Source organism: Aspergillus undulatus (assembly GCF_047715775.1).
Source record: "Aspergillus undulatus strain CBS 261.88 unplaced genomic scaffold BDV17scaffold_10, whole genome shotgun sequence".
Classification (NCBI taxonomy): domain Eukaryota; kingdom Fungi; phylum Ascomycota; class Eurotiomycetes; order Eurotiales; family Aspergillaceae; genus Aspergillus; species Aspergillus undulatus.
The window spans coordinates 488964-512109 of record NW_027396614.1 but is presented as its reverse complement, the minus strand read 5'-3'; the positions used below and the strand labels follow the sequence as shown (position 1 = coordinate 512109).

At 51.7% G+C, this 23146-nt stretch overlaps 12 protein-coding genes across 12 annotated transcripts; 5 read left to right on the top strand and 7 right to left on the bottom strand.

Annotated features, from left to right (window-relative positions):
* Nucleotides 1-553: 553 nt before the first annotated feature.
* BDV17DRAFT_288975 (uncharacterized protein) lies at nucleotides 554-2017 on the top strand (the record flags this gene model as incomplete). The annotated part of the gene is made up of 1 exon (XM_073761545.1): nucleotides 554-2017. One exon carries the CDS (start codon nucleotides 554-556, stop codon nucleotides 2015-2017), a length of 1464 nt encoding a protein of 487 aa, XP_073618273.1.
* A 538-nt stretch (nucleotides 2018-2555) lies between these two features.
* On the bottom strand, nucleotides 2556-4796 carry BDV17DRAFT_256812 (putative amino acid permease). Its single transcript, XM_073757128.1, has 4 exons — nucleotides 3915-4796; nucleotides 3644-3843; nucleotides 3011-3591; nucleotides 2556-2943 (listed from the first exon to the last, which is right to left on the bottom strand). Exons 1-4 carry the CDS (start codon nucleotides 4527-4529, stop codon nucleotides 2702-2704), a joined length of 1638 nt encoding a protein of 545 aa, XP_073618272.1. The 5' UTR covers nucleotides 4530-4796; the 3' UTR covers nucleotides 2556-2701.
* Nucleotides 4797-5069, top strand: BDV17DRAFT_256807 (uncharacterized protein; the record flags this gene model as incomplete). Its single annotated transcript, XM_073757127.1, has 1 exon — nucleotides 4797-5069. The coding sequence occupies one exon, from the start codon at nucleotides 4797-4799 to the stop codon at nucleotides 4959-4961; it is 165 nt and encodes a 54-aa protein (XP_073618271.1). The 3' UTR covers nucleotides 4962-5069.
* A 14-nt stretch (nucleotides 5070-5083) lies between these two features.
* On the bottom strand, nucleotides 5084-6326 carry BDV17DRAFT_256806 (VOC family protein). The gene is made up of 3 exons (XM_073757126.1): nucleotides 5875-6326; nucleotides 5671-5813; nucleotides 5084-5610 (listed from the first exon to the last, which is right to left on the bottom strand). Exons 1-3 carry the CDS (start codon nucleotides 6128-6130, stop codon nucleotides 5584-5586), a joined length of 426 nt encoding a protein of 141 aa, XP_073618270.1. The 5' UTR covers nucleotides 6131-6326; the 3' UTR covers nucleotides 5084-5583.
* Nucleotides 6327-6818: 492 nt separating this feature from the next.
* Nucleotides 6819-8665, top strand: BDV17DRAFT_16081 (uncharacterized protein). The gene is made up of 5 exons (XM_073754671.1): nucleotides 6819-7617; nucleotides 7686-7797; nucleotides 7858-7948; nucleotides 8057-8141; nucleotides 8236-8665. Exons 1-5 carry the CDS (start codon nucleotides 7148-7150, stop codon nucleotides 8471-8473), a joined length of 996 nt encoding a protein of 331 aa, XP_073618269.1. The 5' UTR covers nucleotides 6819-7147; the 3' UTR covers nucleotides 8474-8665.
* Nucleotides 8666-8729: 64 nt separating this feature from the next.
* Nucleotides 8730-9461, top strand: BDV17DRAFT_256801 (uncharacterized protein). Its single transcript, XM_073757125.1, has 3 exons — nucleotides 8730-8851; nucleotides 8930-9217; nucleotides 9303-9461. The coding sequence occupies exons 1-3, from the start codon at nucleotides 8751-8753 to the stop codon at nucleotides 9412-9414; spliced, it is 501 nt and encodes a 166-aa protein (XP_073618268.1). The 5' UTR covers nucleotides 8730-8750; the 3' UTR covers nucleotides 9415-9461.
* A 58-nt stretch (nucleotides 9462-9519) lies between these two features.
* BDV17DRAFT_297167 (uncharacterized protein) lies at nucleotides 9520-10711 on the bottom strand (the record flags this gene model as incomplete). Its single annotated transcript, XM_073763444.1, has 2 exons — nucleotides 10436-10711; nucleotides 9520-10343 (listed from the first exon to the last, which is right to left on the bottom strand). The coding sequence occupies exons 1-2, from the start codon at nucleotides 10659-10661 to the stop codon at nucleotides 9520-9522; spliced, it is 1050 nt and encodes a 349-aa protein (XP_073618267.1). The 5' UTR covers nucleotides 10662-10711.
* A 566-nt stretch (nucleotides 10712-11277) lies between these two features.
* On the bottom strand, nucleotides 11278-13819 carry BDV17DRAFT_288970 (uncharacterized protein; the record flags this gene model as incomplete). Its single annotated transcript, XM_073761544.1, has 4 exons — nucleotides 11278-12338; nucleotides 12391-13571; nucleotides 13633-13708; nucleotides 13762-13819. 4 exons carry the CDS (start codon nucleotides 13817-13819, stop codon nucleotides 11278-11280), a joined length of 2376 nt encoding a protein of 791 aa, XP_073618266.1.
* Nucleotides 13820-14780: 961 nt separating this feature from the next.
* On the top strand, nucleotides 14781-16132 carry BDV17DRAFT_288969 (transcription factor domain-containing protein; the record flags this gene model as incomplete). Its single annotated transcript, XM_073761543.1, has 3 exons — nucleotides 14781-14787; nucleotides 14835-15169; nucleotides 15215-16132. 3 exons carry the CDS (start codon nucleotides 14781-14783, stop codon nucleotides 16130-16132), a joined length of 1260 nt encoding a protein of 419 aa, XP_073618265.1.
* Nucleotides 16133-16921: 789 nt separating this feature from the next.
* BDV17DRAFT_288968 (uncharacterized protein) lies at nucleotides 16922-18169 on the bottom strand (the record flags this gene model as incomplete). The annotated part of the gene is made up of 1 exon (XM_073761542.1): nucleotides 16922-18169. The coding sequence occupies one exon, from the start codon at nucleotides 18167-18169 to the stop codon at nucleotides 16922-16924; it is 1248 nt and encodes a 415-aa protein (XP_073618264.1).
* Nucleotides 18170-20691: 2522 nt separating this feature from the next.
* BDV17DRAFT_288967 (TMEM53 family protein) lies at nucleotides 20692-21609 on the bottom strand (the record flags this gene model as incomplete). The annotated part of the gene is made up of 1 exon (XM_073761541.1): nucleotides 20692-21609. One exon carries the CDS (start codon nucleotides 21607-21609, stop codon nucleotides 20692-20694), a length of 918 nt encoding a protein of 305 aa, XP_073618263.1.
* A 335-nt stretch (nucleotides 21610-21944) lies between these two features.
* Nucleotides 21945-23082, bottom strand: BDV17DRAFT_256796 (uncharacterized protein). Its single transcript, XM_073757124.1, has one exon. It carries the CDS (start codon nucleotides 23012-23014, stop codon nucleotides 21995-21997), a length of 1020 nt encoding a protein of 339 aa, XP_073618262.1. The 5' UTR covers nucleotides 23015-23082; the 3' UTR covers nucleotides 21945-21994.
* Nucleotides 23083-23146: the final 64 nt, after the last annotated feature.

The window sequence follows — 23146 nt, the reverse complement described above, 5'->3', positions numbered from 1 at the left end:
GGCCTACTTTGGTATGCATCTGGCGCAAATGCCTGGGCACTATCCCTGGTCTGTATGAATGGGTTGATAGTTGTGCTATGCTATATGAACCTCAGGTCTTCGTCATGAGCGAGGGAACCAGCACGATCGGCCGCCAGATACCAGCGTCTTTGCGTTCAACGCTGCGCCTATTTTTTGCCATGATTATTTCACGAAAATGGTATGTTATCCCAAAATAGCTTACATCTTCAGATACCAAACTGCCACGGTTTCAACTCTGCAGAAAAGGGAGAATAAAGTACCTGTTTCATGTTGCACAAAGAGTTACCACAGGTAGCTGGGAGGTCTATGCCGGGTGACGATGTATACAAAGGTGGCCACACCAAGAGATGTACATGATCTTCCATTGTCATTCGCAAACATATACCACAAAGGAGAAGGGGCCAATGCTCCTAAGTATAGCGCAAAGCAAGATGTACTCCAAATGGTATCAACGAGATGAGACTTTTGAGAGTACATAACGACGAGCCGGTCTCATCGACATATCCAACAGTAACAACAACGATAAGACAAAATGGCATACCAAGCACAACAAGCACAACGGGAACGCCAGGAGAGGGAGTGGATCAGAGAGATTTGGAGGGGACATGTCCCCGCCTATACACATCTCGGCCATCTACCTCTTCCCGACCTCAACAACTTCGCCCAGTATACCTTCAACCAGTTGGTGATATTCATGGGAGACTTCCCACATCTGGCCGACGCAATCTTTCAGTGGGGCCGTAGTCCAGTTGGCCCCTGGATGCAGCACGCCCAGTTCCCGAATGAGAATGCACTACTTGGATGGCACGCGGATCGTTCGCCTAATGTGAACTTCCCTCTCTCCCAAGCGCAGATCAACGCCAACACTCAGGGCATGCGCTTCCCCATCAACCAGCTAATCCAGCTCGATAGAGTGGATACCCTATCCCATCTACATCGAGCAGGCCACTGGGATCCCCTCGGATATACAGCGACAGGCGCCAGCTACCTCTCTCTAGCAACCACCAGCGTCGGTCCGAAGCTGACACTGCACTACATTCTATACCTGGCTCGTCGCAACCCGCACTTTGCGTCAAGGCCAGTAGTTTCAACGCTCCTGACTGCAACTCCCAATACTGAGAACCACCTGGACTTTTTAATCCGCCATTGCCCGCACACAGTCTTTACAGCCTGGTGGCGACACCTATGGCAACCCACATTAGATAACAACATGGCCATCAGACTCACAGAGGAAAGCCAACGGACGCTATGCCGTCGCGCAACAAACGAGCAAGCCGCCCTCCTCCGCCAGTGCGCCAAAGTCGACATCGGACAAGTCGACATGGATGGCCAAACCGGCTCAGTCTGGCACCTAGCTCTAGAGAACCACAACACGGACATCATGGACTTCTTGCGCGGTTGGGCGCCCCAAAACACAATCAACTTATATGCAGGACACTCCCAGACGCCGCTTGAGTGCGCAAAGGCAAATGGCCTCATGCTCCATTTCGAGAAACTCCTCGCCGTCGGTGCAGAATGCGACGTTATGGTCCGAACTGATCTCGCCGTCCTCCCCCGCGCCAACGACAAATGGCTCATTGCGGCCCTGGTGCACTATCGCAACATCAACCCACCGCCTCCCGGAGGAAACGTCCAGAGCGGGACATTACTTCACACCGTGCTAGATGCGCTACATGGCGAGAAATCGAGTGTCCAAAACAACATCTGGTTGACCCCCGCCCAAAAGGCCCGCCGACGCAAAGCCCTGGTTGGTCGGGCAAAGAGACACATCCAGCTTGTTAGGGCTGGTAGTCGGTACGGGAGGCCGGACCTCACGACGAGGAACGCAGCGGGCGCCACGGCGCTTGCGATGGCCCACGAGGATGGCTTCTTTGAGCTTGAGGGTGCTCTTCAGATCAACCCGTTGCCGCAGGTTGCGCAGGGTGGGAATCCGCCTGCGCCGGCTAGGGGGCATCGGTATCAGACTAGAAGAGCTGCGCGGCTGCGTGGGACTTGATCTGGCTAGGATTGTGTTTTGTTTAGTGGATGTTTAATTTTCTTCTTTCTCACGCCGCCGGCGGTGCTATGTTCAGTAATACTTAAATGTGTATATAGCTATATGGTGTCGGTTTTATGTACATATTATCAAATCTCAAGGGTTCCAGAAATTCACTGAAGCGTGTGCGAACTGAACCGAATTCCATTATCTCACTACGCATACTTGTATAGGCTAAACCTTACACATCCATATACGGATCTTCACATGGCTCCCTTCAACTTCATCACCCCCCTGCTAGACATGCCTAAATATTTACGGATACCTATCCCATAAGAATAATCAGTCAACAAAATGGCAGTTGAACAGGCTATGCTAGCACGCGTCTTGCTCTATTTTCCTAACTTGTACAAGAGCTTATTGTCTATTTTGATCAACAAACGGTAAGACGCCATCATGTTTGTCATTATAAGGCAGGCGGGTAGGCCTCGCGGCCCGGGGCCGTCCTGCTGCAGAGGGCCTGCGATGCATACAATCCAACTGATTAGGAGCAAGGCCGTAATACGATATTTACTATTTAATTCAAGGTATATCTAAAAGTTAGTCCTATGTACACTAATCCCTGCATCGAGTATCAGGTAGTCCGGGCCAATCAAACCAACCTAACTTCACAAGCTAGCATCAAAATGACAGCTGCAAGTCAAGTTAGATATTCTTCGGCCGCTGCAATTCCGGAGTCCCCGTCGAACTCTGCGAATGCGCCTCAACCTCGGGATCAATCGCGTCTGTAGGCGGTCCAACATAGTTCTTGTGTCCCCAGACCCAGTACCAGAGTGCCGAGATGCCGATGAAGCCGACCAGCACGACGGAGGCGTAGTTCATTGTTTCGGCGGTCACGCTCATGTAGGTTGGGAAGCAGAAGAGGGGGGTTACGATGGAGGTCCACGCTAGATAAGAAAATCAAACGTTAGCGTGGGTTGGAGAGGGAGAATGGGGGTAGGGTGGGAAGCGTACCAAGTGCAACGACATTGCAAATCACACCGAGAGTACCGAGGTCGAAGCTTCCTTGCTTAATGTCTTCGCGACGACGCAGGCATAGCGAGACGGCAATCGGGCACGCATAGGACAGCGTAAGCAGGATAACGCCAACACCGGAGAAGGCGCTATACGCCGCACTGGACCCAAAGTAGATAAGACCAAACGCCAACTCGATAACCATGCCTAGCATCATAGCATTGAGCGGGATATCCAGCTTCTTGTTCACGGTCCTCCACCACCCAGACGCGGGGATGGCGCCATCACGAGCAAACGCCCAGGTACAGCGTGACGTCGCCGTAACGCAGCCAATTCCGCAGATGAGACCGAGGATGAGGAGGGGCAGGAGAAGGAGGAAAGTTCCGACGGAGTTCCCGATGGCCATTTTGAAAATCGAGGGGATTGGTTGGCCGGAGACGAGGGCGGCGAGGTCGGCGAGGTCGTGCATGACGAAGACGACGGGGATGAGGAAGACGAGGCCGGCGATGAGGTTGATTACGATTGTGCCGACCATGGCTTTGGGGACTTGGACGGCGGGTTGGCGGACTTCTTCGCACATACTATTACCCTGTTTTAGCGCTGCATCTGCTGTTAAAAGATGAGGGGACGTACGTGATGATCATGCCAGTGGAAGAGGTGGCGTAGGCGGCTTGCAAGAGACCAATGCAGAAAGACCAGCCATCAGGCCACCCGGTCTGCGGCTCAAAGTGGCCAAAGGTGTATCTGGCGTGGTTCCTGCCTCCCTTTGCAATGACAAGGAGGCAGACGTCGATGGCAATGACACCAGCAAGGGTCCAGAAGATGGCAAAAGACTTGAAGAGATTAGCAAACGAGCAAACGGGGGGAGACGGGTAAAATAAAGAAGTCGCGTTGGGAAATCTACCTCCAACCAAGGGAGCCACTTGTTCATGAGAGCCGGGATGGCATGGCAGATCAGGGTCACCGCGAGGAAGATCACATACGTCTGCCACGCTCCCCAGCTGTCCGTGATACCGACCCCGTTCTCATCTTCAAAGACGTTGAGACAGGCAATAAAGAACTGGGCCGTTCCAAAGTTCACCGCAAGGGTGATCATGACCTGACCGGCAAAATAAGCCCATCCACAAACCCAGGACGATATCCGCCGACACCAGATGGGCGCGAGGACAAAGGTCTGGTAGTAGACACCACCGGCAGTCGGGTAGACGGAGGTGATTTCAGCCAGAGAGGCAGCTACACAGAGGATGATCAGCGATACGAGGACCCAGCCCCAGATGATGTTGGCCGGGCCGCCGCCGGCGAGGGCGTACTGGAAGGTGGTGCATAGGCCGTAGGGGACGGAGGCGAGGATAAAGGACATGAAGACGACGTTCCATGTTGACCGGTTGCGGGACAGCTCTGGGGTGTAGCCGAGGGTTTCGAGTGCTGCATCGGCGACGGCCTTGTCGGGGCCGGTTTCCAAGGCGCTCTCGTTCATTGTCGCAGGGGCCCAGTCGGTGTCTTTTGTTGCGGTCGCCATTCGCAGTGTGGTGCTGTGGTATGTGAGGCTGTTGGTGTTCTGGTGCTGCTGCGGGGAAGTGTCGCTTGGGCTCGATAAGGTATTCGGGCAACTAATCGGGGTTGGCGCTATGGGGGCTACCGCGAGGGCATTGTACGTGTACAGTACAGCTGGTGGACTGAAAGTAGAAGCTTAGCAGAGAAACACCCAAGGAAGACGGGAGTGAGGCTTTAAGAGAGAAAAGTTTTAGCGGGCGAAGTTGTTTGAGAGACTAAGAGAGACTGTCTGATGTTTCATTCGCCCGCGTTATCACTGCGGCGCCCCGGTTATCTAATCTGGCCCACTATGCTCTCCTTTGGGCTAGTGGCTGTAACCGTTCCATGGGTGGGCTGCAGTTCCATGTGTTATCATTGGCTACAGGCCACGCGACCCATATCAGCGGGCTTGGAATGACGTCGCCAGATTCGGGGTCCACCGTCCGCCAGCCGGTCACGTGAGCAGCGTCAGATTCGCCTGTTTTTCTCGAATTTCATCGGAGCAACTTCGGTTCCAATTCACTCCACATTTTACACTCTCTTAGCCATTGTTCTTGCTTGTTTTATCTTCACCTTCTGTTCAGATCGTCAAGCTTCCATTTCTCGGCCTCCCGACTCCGGCGCAGCTCCGATGCAAGCCGAGTGTCTCGTAGGCTGAACGGCCCACCTGCCCCTGGCGGTCATTGCTGGTGGGAACCCAGTTGCTCATGCTGCTGCTGTTGGAAATCAAATCTCTCAGTCTCCACTATCCTACTGTGTTCCGCTGCTGCCTCTGGCGGGCCGTGCCTTGCTCTTACGTACCATTATCCATCCTACAGAGGGCGATGGCAGAGTGTCTACCAGTACAAGAGCAATATATCTCTGGACAGGATTGTTTCATATGGATAGAATGTCCAGATTGAAGAGAATTGATATGCTATCAGAGGAGATAGTGCTGGCTTTCTGTTCCGAATAGGTTCATTGAGCTTCTGCCTATCGACATGGACCGCCGTCTGGACCCATCGCATCACCACAAATTTCTCGTCAACTCAACGGTCGACTTACTCTTTCGAGGGCAGATGGCACACCTGTTCACCGTCAGTCCGAGCATCGACGGTTCGAAAGTCGAAACATGAACGACAACGTACAATCTCCACATTATTCCCCCTCGGGTCCCAGATGAACGCCGCATAGTAATTGGGATGGTACTCCGTGCGCAGGCCCGGCTTTCCATTGCACTTTCCTCCCGCCACAAGCGCAGCCTCGTGGAATGCGTCGACCGTCGCTCGATCTATCGCTGTTAGCCTGCTAAGGTTCGTTATCTGGACAGTGGACAGGCTCCAGATGCGCACCGTCAGAAACAAACGCAAAGTGCAGACTCTGACTACTCTGCGGCGTCTCGACCTTTGACTCTGAGATCCAAAAGTCGGGCACTTGATCGCCGAGACCAACGGCGCCTGGAAACCGCATGAGCTCTTTGTATTTCAGCGGGGCGAGCGCTGTCTTGTAGAATTCGATCAGGGCTTCGAATTGCTCCCTGGGGGCGGTGATGCCGACGTGGTCGATTCGGCTCGTGGGGATGAAGTCGCTGTTTGGATCGAATTCCATTTTGGATCTGTCAGATTCTTAACGACTGGTTTAGAAGTAGATATGAAGTTATAGTCCTGGATGCTCCAGCGTTGGTGATGTTCTGCCTCGTAGCTATATATATTTGCGCGATACGAGCCCCAAGACGGCCTCGACGACGCCACGCGCCAAATACGAGATGGCCATGGGAGAAACATCAGTGGGAGCGACGTCAACGACTCTTATTCTTCGAATCAATACTCCTGATTCCAACATTAGCTGGTGTTGAAGGTGGAATTGAGGCAATCGCGTCTGGAAGCCCGCACCTTGGCTGTGTCGGAATACGATCGCCAAGCGCAGGTAGATTTGATTATTGATCTAGATTTTGATTACTGATCGGAAAGCAGTGATTGGGCGATCAAAGAGCAGAAACTCACTTTACTCTGGGCTGTCTGGGGTACTGGTCATAGAATGGTCGTTTATGCCCATAACTGTTGATGATGGTTTGCTCGTCGCGCGGTCGTTGGTACGACATTGACATCCACAAAAGCTAGCATACTACCATAACAATACATGGTGACCAAGTTCCTATTGTTTGAACGAAAAGGGACTGAATCCATCATCTATCCCTGTAATCAGAGTGGCAGGCGACTATTTTTTGTTCTTATCGTTCAATCCCGGCACTAAATAGTAGTAGTAAAAGTACCTACCCGCTACAGCTCTATCAAGGCTACTCCAGAGAAGGCACTTCAGCCGCCAACGTAACCGCCCAACTGCTGCTCCTCGCCCGACCAGGACTCATAATCTAGACCAGTGATCGAGAACCTTCGCTTGGCGATCGTGCAACGAAAGAGCCAAGAATAGTACTTTTGTTCTACATCGCTGTGACGACAAAATATCAGTCCACCTGGAGCGGCCTCATTGTGATGCTTAGATGACGCCAACCAGCACTCACCTCTATCAACACAATAGTATATATAACGTAAAAGACGCTATAGAATTGTTGTGAATTCAATCCGCACAAACCACAAATTAACGAAAAGCAAAGACTCCGACGCAATGTCTCGCAAATTATGCATAACCTCCGTGGACGGGCACACGGGCTACCTAATCGCCGAACTGCTCCTAACAGACGCCAATTTCAAGAAGGGAATTGCCTCAGTCACGGGCCTCTCTCTGCATCCAGAGTCCTCCTCATGCAAAGAGCTCACCCAGTTAGGCGCCAAAATCGTCCCCCACAAACCCGGCCGGCTCAAAGAAATGGTATCGACATTGCAGGACATAGGCGCAGACGCAATCTGTCTCATTCCGCCGGCGCATAAGGATAAATACGACATGACGGTCGAGCTTATCGAGGCGACGAAGAAATGCAATATTCCGAATGTCTGCTTTCTTAGCTCGGCTGGGTGTGACCTAGCCGAGCGAGATAGGCAGCCTAGGCTGCGTGAGTTTATTGATTTGGAAACCTTGTTTATGGCTTCGAAGGGGGATAGTTCGACTTCGACGGGGCACTCTCCCGTTGTCATTCGGTACGTACGCCTATTTCTTGCTTTGATAAGACCGGCCCAGTAGCTAAATTGTTCTAACCTGCCTCCAGTCCTGGTTTCTACGCGGAGAATCTCCTACTCTACTCCAGACAAGCGCAGGAAGACGGCACACTTCCTCTCCCCATTGGCACAAACCATAAGTTCGCGCCCATTGCTCTGGGTGTAAGGCGACCCTCAAGGATGACCGGATACTTATACTATGCTAACCTCGAATCAAACAAGGATGTCTCCCAAGTGGTAGCCCACGTCCTGACCGGACAAGGAAAGCACGGCTTCAGCGACAAGCACAGAGGCCAGCTTATGGTTCTGACCGGTAAGACTTGACCTCGCCTACCTATGAACTGTGGCCTTGCAGCTAGAGCTTGGCAAGGCAGTAGGTATTGCATACCCTTACTCATACTGATATTCATCATCCATTCAGGCCCAATGCTCACGACCGGCGATGAGCTCGCCGCAGCGGCTAGTCAAGCCCTAGGCGAGGATCTCAAGTTCGAAGATATATCCGAGTGCGTCAGCTATTCCCATCCCCCTCATCATTTCACAACACATCAGAGGACAAGGAATGTACTTACCAGTTGCCCGGCAACAATAAACATGTAGAGCGGAAGCAAAAAAGGTTTTGCACGCACAGGCTGAAAGCGACGAGTCTGAGATACAGTACCTACTTGAGTATTACTCTCTCGTCCGCGAGGGCAAAACGAACTATATATCCACCACGGCCTTCCACGACGTTACGGGGGGGCATCCCCAGGAGCCACCGGATTTCTTTAAGACGTATGCGCAGGAGTTGCATCCGAAGCGGAGCCATAAGAAGCGGAAATTGAGCACGGGCAAGTGAAGCAAAGAGATTTAAGTGCGCTTCTCAGGACGTACGAGTGGGAAGCAATGGGAGGCGACAGGTGTATAGTTCAGTTCAAAAATTGTATGTCAAGAATTAGTAGTATTGCCAGTCTGGAGTACGGAATAAATTACCCAGGCTTATGGTGTGCTTGTGTACGTCATACCTACGACAATAAACTGTAACTCCAAGCTGGCTGTAGACTACTAAAGTACTACTAGTACTATCCCTCCCAGGCGTATGATCGTGATGTTCCGCATGCAACCCGTATCCCAACATGTCTCGTCGCACAACCGTCCCCGAACAACCATCCCAGCCCGTCTCCCTAGGCCGCTGCATCATCTACGGCTGCGGAGCCGGCCTGCTGGGTGTGACCGCGTATGTCAAGTCCTACCTACCTAAACTACAAACTCCCACTATGTGACTACCCTGTGCGCATCCAATAACCACCGACAGAATGACGGTCTTCGAAAAAATCGAACAGTTCTTCACCGGCCGCCCAAGCTCCTACGTCCCAGGTCACACATTAGAGCGCCTTCTTTCCCTCCCCGCGCGCCCCGACTCCGAGCGCTTTGGGCTGAATATGGCGATGCACTATGGCCAGGGCGCCGCGGCGGCGATTATAAGGGCGCTCATGAGCGCAGGTGGAATCCGCGGGCCGTTTGCAGATTTCATGTTTATTTCTGTTAGGCTGGGGATTGATCAGAGCTTGGAGAATTGGACTGGGGTTGGGGCGTTGCCGTGGTGAGTTTTGTCTTGCCTTGCGTAGTATACATAAGATGTTCGTGTCTGTTTTTTAGACGCTAATGCTGATGAGCTATGTGTGTAGGACGTGGCCGGTTAACGAGCAGGTGATTGATATTGTCCACAAGGCGGTCTTTGCGTTTGTGACGGGGTATTTCACCGATAGATGGGTGCAGGGAGGACGAATTATATTTTGAGTCGGGGATTAATGGATTGTTTTATATCATGCCGGAGCTGCAGTTTAGAATAGCTTATTATTCACTTATACTGCAGGCCTCCGTTATCCAGAGCAAGCAAGCAAGCTACTGCAACCCCAATCTCGACACCTCAGCAGCAAGAATATCAGGGATCTCGTCCTCAATACTCCTCTCCTGCGGCGTCCAACCCAGAACCTCCCTCCCCCTCACTGCCCTTCCCCTAGAATTCCACCCCCAACTCGCGGCCTCAAAACCAGCAGGCGACTTGATAGCCTCATCTAGCGACAACTGCTTCACTCCTGGCTTGCTCTTGAGGTATCCGAACTCATGCGCCTTCTCCCCAACAAGCTTCGCAAGGTCGCCCCAGATATGCTCCCCGTTCTCAGAAAAGAAGTACCCCTTTGCACCCCAGATCTCGGCATCATCCTTCCGCGCAGGATTAATTGCAGCCACGACAAGCTTCTCAAACAACCGGCTCAAATCATACACATGCACGTTATTCCACCGCGCCAATCCCTTCCCAATAACGGGAACATATCCCTGCTTCACCACAAACGCCGCAAGTTCATACACCTGTCTTCCGCGCAGCGAGACAGGCCCGCGTCCACGCCCGTATATCGTCGGCGGACAAACGATAACTGTCTTGACACTATCACCGTGTTGCAATCCCGTATTCAGCACGATCTCGTCGACGTTTCGATGGAACGCGGCCGGTGGGAGGTTCGTTAGCTCCGCGACGCCGGTATAGTCATTAAACACCTTCTCGTTGTGCTCGCCGTGCGTCTTGCGCACTTCGGAGTCGAAGTACGTTAGGATACCGGTCCCGCCTGTGTGTAGCCAGTACCCCGGGCGCGAGGGGGAGTGGCCATTAACGAGACCCTTTGCGATGGAGTTCGCGGCGCCGACGTGGTCGGACGCGTCAGCTGTATCTATACCATTACGCCTCGGTCAGCCTAGTTCAAATTCATTCCTTCCGATCCCCGTGGTAGCAGTAGGTAGTAGAAAAGGGTAGAAGACCCACGAAGCACAATATCCGCCCAAGCCGCCTCCCTCTCAAGAATCTCCGCATCATCATTCGACCCAATAACGATCCGGACATTCGGGTATATCTCGCGCACGTACTTGGCCTTCTCCTCTGTGCGGATGAGGGCGGAGAACTCGAAGTCGCGGTGGTGCTGCTCGAGCACGTGGAAGGCGTCGCCGCCGATGTAGCCGGTTATGCCGGTGATGAAGAGTTTTGTGGGCATTGCGGGTGACCTTGAATTTCTTGGTGTTGGGGAGGGGTGCTTGGGTTGTGAATAGTGAGCTATATAACCATGAAATGAGGGGTGAGGGGCGTTGAAGCTATGGTGGGGCAGACATGAATGACTTCATCTTATGCACGACTTACAAATCTGATAAGCAAGGAACAATCTTTTTTTCTCATCTCCGTATTTCCGACGCCAAAACTTCAGGCTATCTGCAGAATCGATCGATAATGTCGCCTATTGGCCGCTAAATTCCCGTCTAGATAAACCGTTCCACCGTGGAAGTGCCTGATTGTCCTACTTTGGAGATTTTCTCATCTGTGCGGAAAATTCCGATGCTCAATGCATTTCTGCATGGGGCATGGATTGCTCTATGCTTTTTGGTAGTGTGCCAGTGACTGTAGCAACCAGACGTCACCACTCTATTGTCAGTTCACGGTGAAGAGAGGTCAAAAATGGTCATGATGGTCAAGAATAACACAACAGTCTCATGGATAATAATTTAGTAATATATGTCATGATAGATGACTAACGTGGTACATAACCTTGGCTAAAGACTCGTGGCTTGTAGAGAGTAAAGGCTTGACTTGCTCCAACGCCTGCCAACAGAACACGACTACTTCGACGGCTGTTCCACGACCACCGTGGCTCTGGGATTCTGGTTCTGCGCCTCCCCGCCAATTCTTACTCTTTCCACACCCACCTGGCAAATCCAGTCATCAGTCGGGAGCTGTACCGACGCTATATCCCTCTTCATGAACTGGCCGTAGACGCGCCCCATGGAAGTCGCGTTGAGGTACCATCGTACAGTAGAGCTTCTCGCGCGCCCTGTGATGTAGAATATCACTGAGACGACAGCGGTCGCAAGTGTTATAGCGAGGACGAGGTAAGCGGGGATGCCGTATAGCCAGTGATACCGTACTCCGCGATTGAATCGTTGAATGTGTGTTCCGCCCTGACTGGATCCCAAAACCTCCTCTTGGGCGCTGGTATGCCAACCCTTTGTACCGACGACGGCATTCGCCGCGACGTCCGTCCAGACGAGGTTGAGGATCTTGCTGGCTGTATCAGCACTAGAGGACAGGTTTTGCCAGCGAGCAAAAATGCCGAGATCCTCAGAGCCCGAGTACGGTCTTGCCATCGACGACGGGGCGATACCATACGCCATGCTCATAGCGTCGACATGAAAGTCCACCCCGGCCAGGTTCTGCTCATTGGTGTAAGGAGTCGGGCCAATTTTATTTTGATACCCGGGAAGATAAAGTGATTGCTGCCTTAGGGTCACAAGGTCTCTTCTTGCCTGGTTAGAGTCAGAGTCAGAGTCAGATTGTTGGACAAAGCCCCAGATCGGCTGAGCCTGTGAGAGACGTATATTTGTTATCTCCACGCCCCATAAAGGCTCGCTTTCTGCGTCCTTGTAGGCTTTGTCTTCGACTCGTTCGACGCTCAAGCCGGCTAACTGGCCCGTGCCGTTATAGTTGAAGTGGATTGTCTTGAGGCTCGCTCGGGTCGCAGATGCGCAGGTGTAAATGGGCATCATGAGCTCGTCGCCGAAGTTGAACAAAGTCGTGAATGTGCCATCGATCCTCCGGGGCGTGCCGTACATTACACCACAAGTGATGGCAACGTTGCTGGTGGCAGATGTCTCCATTCCATTGGTTCCTTCGCATGCGAACACTGCGAGCTTGATTACTATTAAAAGCATTTTTGTCGTCAAAGAGGCACGTACCGATGTCTTCAAACTCGTCACTGGAAATGTTAAACGGGTTACTGTAGTTCGGCGCAAACAGGTTCTGTTTCGGCACAAGAGATCCATTATCGAATTTGGATGAGAGGTCGAGGTAATCACCGAGGATCTGAGATGTATGCATCGCATCGCGCTGTACAAAAGGACCATAGTTAGGGTCAAGTGGAAACCTCTTGCCAATTTCCGAATTGACATGTTGCAGCCCATCCACATTGGGATCCGTCACATTCAGGAATGCCATGGTGTAGAGGTTGTTAAACCATGCAGCTTGGTAAGCCCGACTGTACAAGTCCAGAGTCTGCAAGCTTTGCTCAATAGAAATATCCTTGTTAACCACCGGGGGTAGCTTATTCAAGGCAGTTAATCCGCCCCTGTCCACAAGCGCGAGATCCTCGACGTTCGAGCTGAAGAGCGAGCTGAAAAGCCCATCTTTGGCGCGAAACTCCAGCGTCAGATTTGTATCAACACAGACACTCTGCGGCTCGATGAAAAGGATGTCCTCAGACCATATGCTACCATAGGGGTGGCTCGAGGGCACGGAATGGTTCCGGAATCCAATACCTCCATCTCGAGTATTTACAACCAGCCCTTCAACGACACCAATGTCGTCGTTGAGGATGAGACGCTCGATATTACGGTACGCGCCGATCTGGAATCTCGGTTCGTTTCCCGTCGTTGAGTCGGAGTGAGACCCGTTTCGATGCGTCGCGCTGGAGTATGTCCTCCAGTCAATATCAAATACGCCCGAAACGCTGACATCAAAGTTGGCAAGACCGCCTTCATATGTCCGAATGTAACTCTCCGGGATCGTAAAGTCGTAATCACTATTGTTCGACGTGATATTTCGGCCCATGCATGGAAGGTTGCTCGAACGTCCGCACCAGCGATTGAGCCCTAAGGTGCCGCGATCGGGGGTTCCGTATCCCATCGGTGTCTCGTCGAGGGCGTAGTGAAATTGTTCAAAATGCCGAGCGCCGTCAAGATCCACGGATTCGTACAGTCCAAGAGGCGTCACAACCGCAGCAATACCCAGCAAACCTAATATCAGCGGCCTCGACCAGACGATGGTCAAGATAGGTCTGTGGACTGTGTGCGACGCGACAGAGTCGCTCCCAAGGATGTTCGGCCAGTAGGATGAATGGAGGAAACGACTGACAACCGACCTACCATCATTCAACTGTCAGTAATATGATATCTCGGATTACGGAGGGTATTTCTCGGTACCAAGTTGTCAGGTTATGTTGCGGCTGTAGGATACCCGCCAACAACACGCCCAGCACGATGGGAATGCATAGCTGCACTTTAGCTTAGATCAGCTCGCTGGCTCTCATGAAACAAACAGAGGAAGCCTACCAACGAAGACCACAACGGCAATGACACCGGCCACTTGGGCGATTGAAAAATCGGCCATCGTTACCCTTGACCCGCACTCAGATGTGAAATTGACATGCTCTTCCTTCAGCTTCGCCGGCGAAGGCTCTCGGGTATGTATTCAAGAACAGCAGTCACACGACCATCCGCCAAGTACAAAGATTGTTTAGCGATTTTCAGTGCCAAGTCCGGCTCGTCGACTAGTTGAAAGCGTTCGTTCGGTGAATTCTCGTATTTCATCGCTTGGCCGTAGCGGTGACTCTTGGCTGGTCACATTCAGATCAAGGCAAAGATGCGGCTCGGCAGCTCTATCCCCTGGGAGAGCGCAAGGACTTGCTTTTCGTAGTCATCTGGAATGAAGCTGCAATGGGGTGATAATATAGTGGTTGGTGTGCAGGTTACTCAGTATATATGTCTCATCATCCAATCTCGATACTGCAACGTGAGATGAACAGGACTTCAAAGCAGAGATATTTTTAATGGCTCCATGGTAGGTAAAGTGCAGAGAGGAAGACAGGATTCCAGGTTAGTTGTCTTGGTGAGAGGTGAAATGGAGTGTGAGGGGGCCAAGGGGGGGGGTGAAACCACGTGACTGTGCTGAGCTTGGTCGCAGCTTCCCCAACTCTCAGCTCTTCTCTCGTCAACTGCCATCATGCTCCAGGCAAATCTAACCCAGAGCACAGATCTTGGCCTGCAGTGTTGGAAATGCCGGGAAAGGCGTGTCCGTTGCGGCTCTGAAACTCCGCAATGCGTGAAGTGCGCGAACAAGGGACTGGCCTGCCCGGGATACGGGCCCAAGAGACCATTGCGCTGGAAAAAGCCGCAAGGCCCCAGAGCAATTGAATCAAATCCAAGAACAATCCAGAGTGAACAAGGTAGGGTGGGCTATGGAGAGACTCTGCCTCGTTTGTTGGCGCTCATCGATGTCAGGCTCGTTGACCAAGTTGCAGCCCATGTTCAGTCGAAGTCCAGGGCGGACCGCAGCGATCGAACACGAGATTATGTATTGTCAGTCTTCAAAGCTCCAAGCAAAGCCATTGCCCTAATCATAGCAGACAATGAACGAGTGGCCCCAGGCTTGGTTGCTGTCGACTCGCCCGCGAATCCGTTTCGGTGGCCGATAGGAGTGACCGCCGAGGCACCTGCATACCTCGACTACGTCCATGCGTCTATCAGCGCGTTCCATCGTATAGTTCAGCGCCGAGCGAGGGACTCGGAGAAAGGCTCTCAATTGTTGAGTTTGGCATCCTCTTCACCAGACCCCGAGGAAGCAACCTTTTGCCACTATCGCGCGTCTGCTCTGAGAGGCCTGAACGACGCTTTATGCAAACCCACGAAGAATATCAATGTCGCCGCCCTAGCTGGGGCCATGATGCTTCTGTTTGCCCAGGTTCGGGTGTCCCGGTAATGCTTGGATAGGTCTAACACATATTAGTTACAGCAAGGAGCGTACGGGCACTGGCGAATCCATCTCGACGGGTTCAAGACACTCATCAACCTCCACGGCGGATACGAATGCCTCATAAAAGAACGTCGCCGTGTCAGCTTTGTGCTTACAAACGTTCCAATTATTGATGTAATCTCGACGACTACCAGTCCGGTCAAGAAGATGAACTCAGACACCATTGTATGGCATATGTCGTATCTAAAAGGGTTGCCACAACTCGACTACGATTTGGGTCCGACTCCTGCTCCAATCCCTCAAAGCCTGCTGAAACCAATAATTATGACCAATCTTGCCAGGGCTAGATCGCATCATGCAGCAGGTCAGTTCCAGGTTCCTAGATTCACATTGTCTGAAGTGATGGCCGAATTGGATGCTGGCGTTCCATCGAACCACGCTAGCCATGAAACGATGCCCGTTGACCACAGTCAGGATTCGACTTTTGACTATGGTCTGTTCGTCAATTGCTTTCGATCCGCTATTGCTCTATACAGCGTCGAGGGGTATACTAGTATTGAGTCGACTAACGAAAACCCCCCGGACGTCTCCCTAACGCCATCAGCCCTGAAGAACATTCGCAACTTGGCATACGATTCGTTGATGCAGGCGTTACGCAAAATCTTCCGACTCAAGACCAACCAGGACTGTAAGGGAGGGTACTGGAAGTTCATTCTATGGCCCCTCGTCATAGCCGGCGTGCAAAATGTTATCGTGAAGCGGAATCGAAACGACCATGACTTCATCTGCGAGCGGCTGTACGAGATGGCCGTGGATCTTGGTACGCTTTCTATGCGCGACGCCGCAGTATTTCTTAATAGATTTTGGGATGACATGATTGCTTCGGGTGTTGATGGCCTCCTGACAAATTGGGATGATATTTTCGTCGATGCGCCACTGTTTCTTCTATGAGGAGCTATTCTATTCGATGCTGCCTGTCACGGTAGTAACTTGGATACAGCCAATTAACCTTGGCGAATTGCTCGTAAAGTGTTCGATTCGGACAGAACCTCTCTCTGCCCGCATGATGCGAAAGGTAGTTGTTCACACAGCTGACGGTCATATTGGCCGGACCATATGTTCGGCGCGTGCTTCTGGACTTCCTGGCTATCCAGAAAATTTAGCATTAACTTTCCGGGAGTTGACCGAAATGCTTGTCCGCGATAATGCGGCTCATATGTAGACGACTCCAGCCTTGAGGTATACGGCGGGATTGTCTCCAGATTTCCGAACGTGTTAATCTCGTCGTGCAGGTGCAGGCTGCAACCCCCGACGCCCTGCCCACGAATACTTTCGAATTCCTGGTGGCTAGCTGTACGGGTGGACTGCACCGAGCAAAGCATGATGCAAATTGCAACGGGTTTGTCCGGGTCAGGTATATTAGCGTGGGCTGATTCGAAGAAATCCTTCGCTAAGGTGTCGCCGGAATTGTTGAACGGGAACGTGGGCGCAGCTTTGGTCAATGGCTTACACTGTTTGACAGGACAATGGGAGATCAATAGTGGAACGATTATCAAACTTTGTAAGGAATTTAGATCTCTAAGCCGTCAAAACTTCCAACACCATTCCAACCCGCTTCATGGGAAGTAAACCGAGGCAACACCAGCATAAAAGACCATCGACACCATCCATCAACGCCGTCCAGTAACACTAGAGAGACATAAGATAGGCCAGACCAAGTCATACACAAGAAGAACATCCCTAGCCACGCTTCGCTAGAGCCCTCGCCATCAGCGTAACCCCAACCCTAGGCGGAATATTACCAACAAATTTCCTAAGGTTTAGCCCTTGCACAGTCCAAGTAAAGTCCGCATAGTACCCATGCAGAATCGAGCTAGGGAGGTTCGAACCAAGCCCACGAGCCGCCTGCTGCTGATGAACCTTGCAGGTATGAGTGAGCTTATCAGTCCCAGAGCACTTCCAGTTTTGAATTGTGCGGCGAAGCTCAAAATACGCCATCCCTTCGTAAGGTGGATGGGAGGCCTCAGTGCCAGAGAGGAGTCCCGCCTGGGCCATGTTGAGTTCCAGGCAGCCTAGGGTGAAGGCGCGGCATTGGAAACTGCATTTTGGGCCATCACTTTTAGTTCCAGCTTCGTCGTCAACCTCACGCTCGCCTGCGTGGAAAATCTCACGGCGAGCATGATGGACAAGGTTAATCAGGCCACGGATAGCACTAATTCTCGCATCGTTAAGCGCAACCATGATCTCAGTCGGAAACGGGAGTCCAAGGGAAGGAATCAAGCCCGGCGCCTCCATAATGGCGATTCTCGTCATCCGATTGAAAATTCTTGGGCGCTGGAAGACATAGGCTACATAGATAAACAAGATGAGATCACGCCCGTAGTGCATCTCATCATTAGAGAGCCGCGTAATACGCGGATTGACCCACGCACTAACAGCATCCCTACACCCATGGAAGTCCGCCAGAAGAGCAAGTTTAGCGATTTCTTCAATCCCCGGGCCCGTGTTGACTGAGAAGAAGCCCGGTTCGCCGTGGATGATGCGGAGCAAGGTTAGGTATGCAGCGACGTCGAAGCCCCGGGCCGGGATTTCAATTGGGTGGTTGTTAAAATGCACATAACCATAGCCGGACATGGCGATGGCGTTGTGGACTTCGTTTGCGAACACACGGCTTGCGTTTAGCAGGTGTTGAGATGAGACTTGGAAGCGGACAGGCTCGGGGCTATAAGGAGGGGGAGTCACTGGGGCCGCAATGAGGACTTGGCCTGGCGCTCCTGCTACCTGGCGGTGTCCGGCTGCAGCCAGTGCCTGATAGCTTGGATAATCGCTGGTAATATGCACCGCTGGCCGTTGGGTTACGATCGGGGCAAAGGGCGCGTTGTAGTCCCGGAGGATAATAATCGTGTCTCCTGCTGGATGGACGACATAGTCGATGGGGGGATTTGCGCTGGATGGGCATCGAACCTGCTCTGTAGGAAGGAACGACATATTGAAAGAGAAAAGAGACGACGAATATGATACAGCGCGATGATAACGATGAGATGATGAGATACTTGGTTCAGGAAGAAGACATGAGCTGTACAGAACGAGGGGGGTAGAAATGGAATCGACGAGAGAGGTGCGAAAGAAGAGTGTAGGAAGGTCAGAAGATACTGCTATTTAACATATCCTCGCTTACGGTGGTCTACACAAATCTGGTATACAAAGTCAAAGCTTCGTTCCAGCCGGTCCAGTTCTGCATAAAGGTGGTGAAGATGCATTCACTGTCTGGCCTATAGCCGTTGAGATGTTAGGCCAGGCACCAGCCAGCGGTGGTTGTATTCACTAACAATGCTTTGTTCCTTGCCGCTCTTCACAGAAGTTCACTTGTTTGATGTGGTCCAGAACAAGAAAGCTTGTTTAACCCCCTCCCCCCACACTGATAATAATAGCACGGATCCTCACAACTTCCGGGGTACCTGATCTGGAGGTCTACTCGGAACTGCCATTTCTGGACGGTGTAAAGGTCTAGAAGGCTGACGGTGAAGATGTGACTGGTATCAGTTGTGGTGTGCACACGGCACGAGGATTACTATGCCTTGTCTCAAGTCTACCCCTACCATTGATGCCTGAAACCTAGGAGAAGCATTACACAAGATGAGCAACTATAGCTTTCGAATCGTAGTGATTCTGTATCTTATATAGACGCTTACTCAAAGAGAATGGGAGAAAAAAAAATCTTATTCCATTCCCGAGTTCGAAATCAACGTAGATCAAAACTTTAACAATAAACATCGGTTTCACCAGAGCGAGACGCATAAGCGAGGAAAGACGTCTCCAATGTTCGCCGTAGGCAGAACAGCATTGGAACGCGGGAAAATCCAGCACAAAGCCCTAAGAAAGATAATCTTCCAATCTCAATTCAGGTATCTTAGGGATTCCCCCCCCCCCCCCTCCCCCCAAATCAGCGCCCAATAGTTCTCATTCGGACATATATGGGCTGTATTGGGCTCAAGATATCAAGCAGCGGGGTGTATCTGGCTCGGATCGATCCATCTGGGCGGACTCAGGCAGCCCATGGTCCTGAATGCTCTGTGACTGATTCCACTAAAAGGATGCTTGAGCCCTGGACAACGCCTACCGAGATCACGGAGGTCCCTAGACAGCATTTCGTTTATAATTGAGCTGCAGGTGGCGCTGCATGTCGGGCGGTAGGGGCTGTTCTCGTGATCGCCTCTTAGGATGACTTGTAGGCTGTCTAAGTTTTCGAGGGAGGAGTGGATCGCTTCGAGTCAGGTGTGGTTGTGGCAGAGGAAGACCACAAGATGTGATAGTTCTCGCAGCGCTCTCCATGACAATCAAAGTCAGATTGGAGAAGATGTAAACCAAGCGAAAGTAATAAGCCATACAGACCCAGGGCAGAAAGTTGCGAACTCCCGTCATCGGTCTAGTTGCCATGGAATCCACCCACACGGGCCCAAAGAACCTGACGTTCTTAAGCTGATAGTAGTCGGCGATGACAGCAATCTCGGCGAATAACACGAGTTTGAGGGACCAGCTCGTTCTGGGCGTGAATGATTTGCAGAACGATAAAAAGGACGTTATCGCCGAAGCCATCGGCAAGGAGTTGAACAGAGCCTTGTGTCTAGCAAATGGGAAAGAAATATATGAACAGATGGTTACGAGTCGTACGGTACATTCTTCATCTTGTCAATATCGCACGTATTCTCCTCGACCACGGCGCCAAATGGCAGAATTACAAGTCCTCATCCTCAGACATCGGGTATGCCAAACCCAGTTCTTTCGACAGTTGGCTATTACGTCGTTATATTAACGACATTCCTGTGGCTCTTGGTGAGCTTGGTGGCAACGGTGATACTCCCTAACCCGTGCTGTGCGATATGGTTCCCTTGTACATGTTCAGATTATGGTTTACGCAGGGTGCGATATCTCCAGACCAGATTCAACAGGAATGACACCTCTTAACCTTGCGGAGTTTGATAAAAATGATGCATGTGCTGTACCAATGTCATCCAGCCGGACACGGGTTTGAATTGGGAGATCGGGATGAAGATTATTAGCTCTGTTATGTCACGAACCCAAGCTATCCCATAGAGAATATCTGGATTGAGCTCCTAGGCATAATTGCATTTTAGAGCTACAGATTACACTTTTTCTGTACCAATTCCTATCCAGAAGACACGTTGAGCGTCCCGACAATCTTTCCAAGTTCATATACCTTATCGTAGGTATTCCTCGAGCCCTCCCTTCCGATGCAGTGGATGACAAAGGAATGCATATCTTGTGTTTGGTGGCTAGAAGTGAATCTCATGAGGAAGACTTTGGTGTGCTTAATAGGGAATTTTTCAAACTTTCTAACCTATTATGTTTGGATGTTTTCAGTTGTGCCTGTTTGACTTGACATGAAGTCTGATTTTATTCCCTTGCCTATTATTTCTAGTTCATTCTAATGCAATTCACGCCTGATTTCAATCCAAATATTAGTGCCAGGATCAAGCCTTACTCTATCTTCACATGCCACAACCCTTCGTCCTTGCCTCCTCCCAAGAGTCCTGTATAGCCCCCCAATACCTTACTGCATCCCTCCGCATATGCTCAACATGCCCACTGTCCTCAAAAACCACGCAATCCGCCTTCCACCCCTCCTCCCTGGCCCCCGCAACATGTTTCTCAATATCACTGTACAGAATAATCCGATCCTCCTTTCCATAAAGATACAACCGCCTCGCATTCTTAGACGATAACTCTGGGTCCCCAATCGCAAGTAGACTTTCAGCACCAGCACTCTTCCGGCCGAGGATCTTCTCAATGATATTAACCACGTACAGGAAAACAGCCCAAAGACCCTGCGTCAACACAAACGGCCAGGGGAACCAGGATGCCGTGCCGAGCGCCATAGCCAGCGAGAATCTCTTCATATTCGCGAAGGTGAGGTCTGTGCTTCCGGGGGTTGAGTCGAGGACTGCTAGGCGATGCGGCATTGTCCGGCCGTATTTTTGGCGGTATGCGTGGAGTGTTGCTGCGTATGCGATGCCGCCTGTATTTGACATTGCGAGGACGAGGACGTCGTCTGTATGCTCATGTTTGTCTTCGTCTTCGTTTGCTTCTCTGGAGTTGAAACCGGATTTGGAGCCGTAGATCTCGTCTAGAAGGCGCTTCATTGCCTCGATGCGCTGCGGCATAGAGCGCGTTATGGTTTTCATTATTGGTGAGAGGACGGCAATTTGTTTCGCTGCGGGATAGAGGGTTCGGAAGCCATCACAGTATTTTGTCACGTGTTTGGGGAGAGCATCGCCCCAGGCGAAGATTATGATTGTTTTTGGTTGGTTTGGGCGAGCTGTTGCGGGTGTTGAGTCTGTGATGCTATCACGGATGAAGATTTGGTCAGTTAGGCGGGTGAAGCCCGGGAAGAATTGTGTTGTTGCCATTCTGCTCCTCGGTCAGGTCTTTTATTAATTCTGTAATCTTGTAATGCAGGAAAGCAGTGATGGAAATGTATTTAAAAGAAATGGTCTAAACGGCCAAGAAAATCCTTCCCAACGGAATGGACTCCGGATCGGTAGAGCTATCAATCAGGGAAGTAAGCCCGTCCAATGCCTAGATCGACCCACTTCTTTCCAGCGATGACAGGGGAAAGGATCCTGGAGCAAGAAAACAATTGGATGCAAGTTTGATTGTGAAAGTAGTGGAGAAAAATGATCATTAATCTTGACATCTGAGAGGTTGAATCTATACTAATCGAAATCCGACCTCGGCTTCCATATCCCCGCCGGCAGCCCTAACTCCCAACAAAAAGCACCAACCGGACACATCTCAGCAACAGCTATTGTTATCATCATCATCACAGCAATCACAGCACCCACACCCCTCATCGCAACAGTTACAATCACAGCACTCGCCTTCGTCGCCGCCATTCCTCTCTTGCATCGGCGGGTCCGGCGAGACATACGGCTGGTTCTCATATTCCTGATTCTGAGTCTGATACCCATTATCATACTCAGGCTCGTTATCAGAAGGATACCGATCATCTTCGCTTGAGACTTCCTGGTTCTCAAGGTGCTGCTGCTGCTCCAGCTCCCATTGTTGCCTTTCCCACTCCTCCCTCTCCAACCGCATCTGCTCCTCCTGCCAATGATCATACGCAAACGCAGCGCCAGCACCCAGCGCCGCACCCGCCGCCGCACCAGCAGCAACCTTGGCCATATCATTATTCTTATCCCACTCATCCCTCTCCCGCTCACGCTGTGCCTGTTCCTGCTGCTGCTGCTGCTGATACCACAAATACTGCTGCTGCTGAGCGTGCTCATTAGCTGCCCTCATCTGCGCCATCTCATGACCCATCGCGACGCGGTCTTTATTATACTGCTTCTGCATAGCGGTGTTCGCCTTCGCGGCATTGGCCTGTTCCTTCGCGAAGGCCTTTTGTTGGGCTGCAGATTGCGCGGCGAATTGCTTGGTCATATTCTTCTGCATCTGGGCCGTTTGTTTTGCGTGCGCTTGGTTCTGCGCGTGCAGGGCTTTTTGTTGAGAGGAGAGCTGGGCTGTGTGGGTTTTTAGTTTGTGGCCGTGGGCTTGTTGCGTTTGTTGCATTTGGTTTATTTGGCGTGTATGCTGCGGGTGTGGGCGGGGTTGGGAGGGGAGAGAAGTTGGTCGGCCTGGGCCTGGAGGGCCCCGGTGTGCTTGTGGCGGTGGGTGGTAGGACATTGGTGGTGGTGCACGGGGTTGCGCTGGGCCATGGGCTGGGCGGGTGTGCGCTGGTGCTGGCGGGTGAGGGTGCGGTTGGGAATGGGAGCGGCCGTGGGGGACGGGTTTGCGATTCGGTGGTGGAGGCATTGTGATGGTTGATCACCGAGAAATCAGGTATGTCGAGATGTAAGCAGAGGCCGAGGGGAGGAGGGCAGCAAGCGTGAGGTGAGTACCAGAGTCAGCATCAGCCGGCCCCGGTACCGTCTTTATAGACCACTG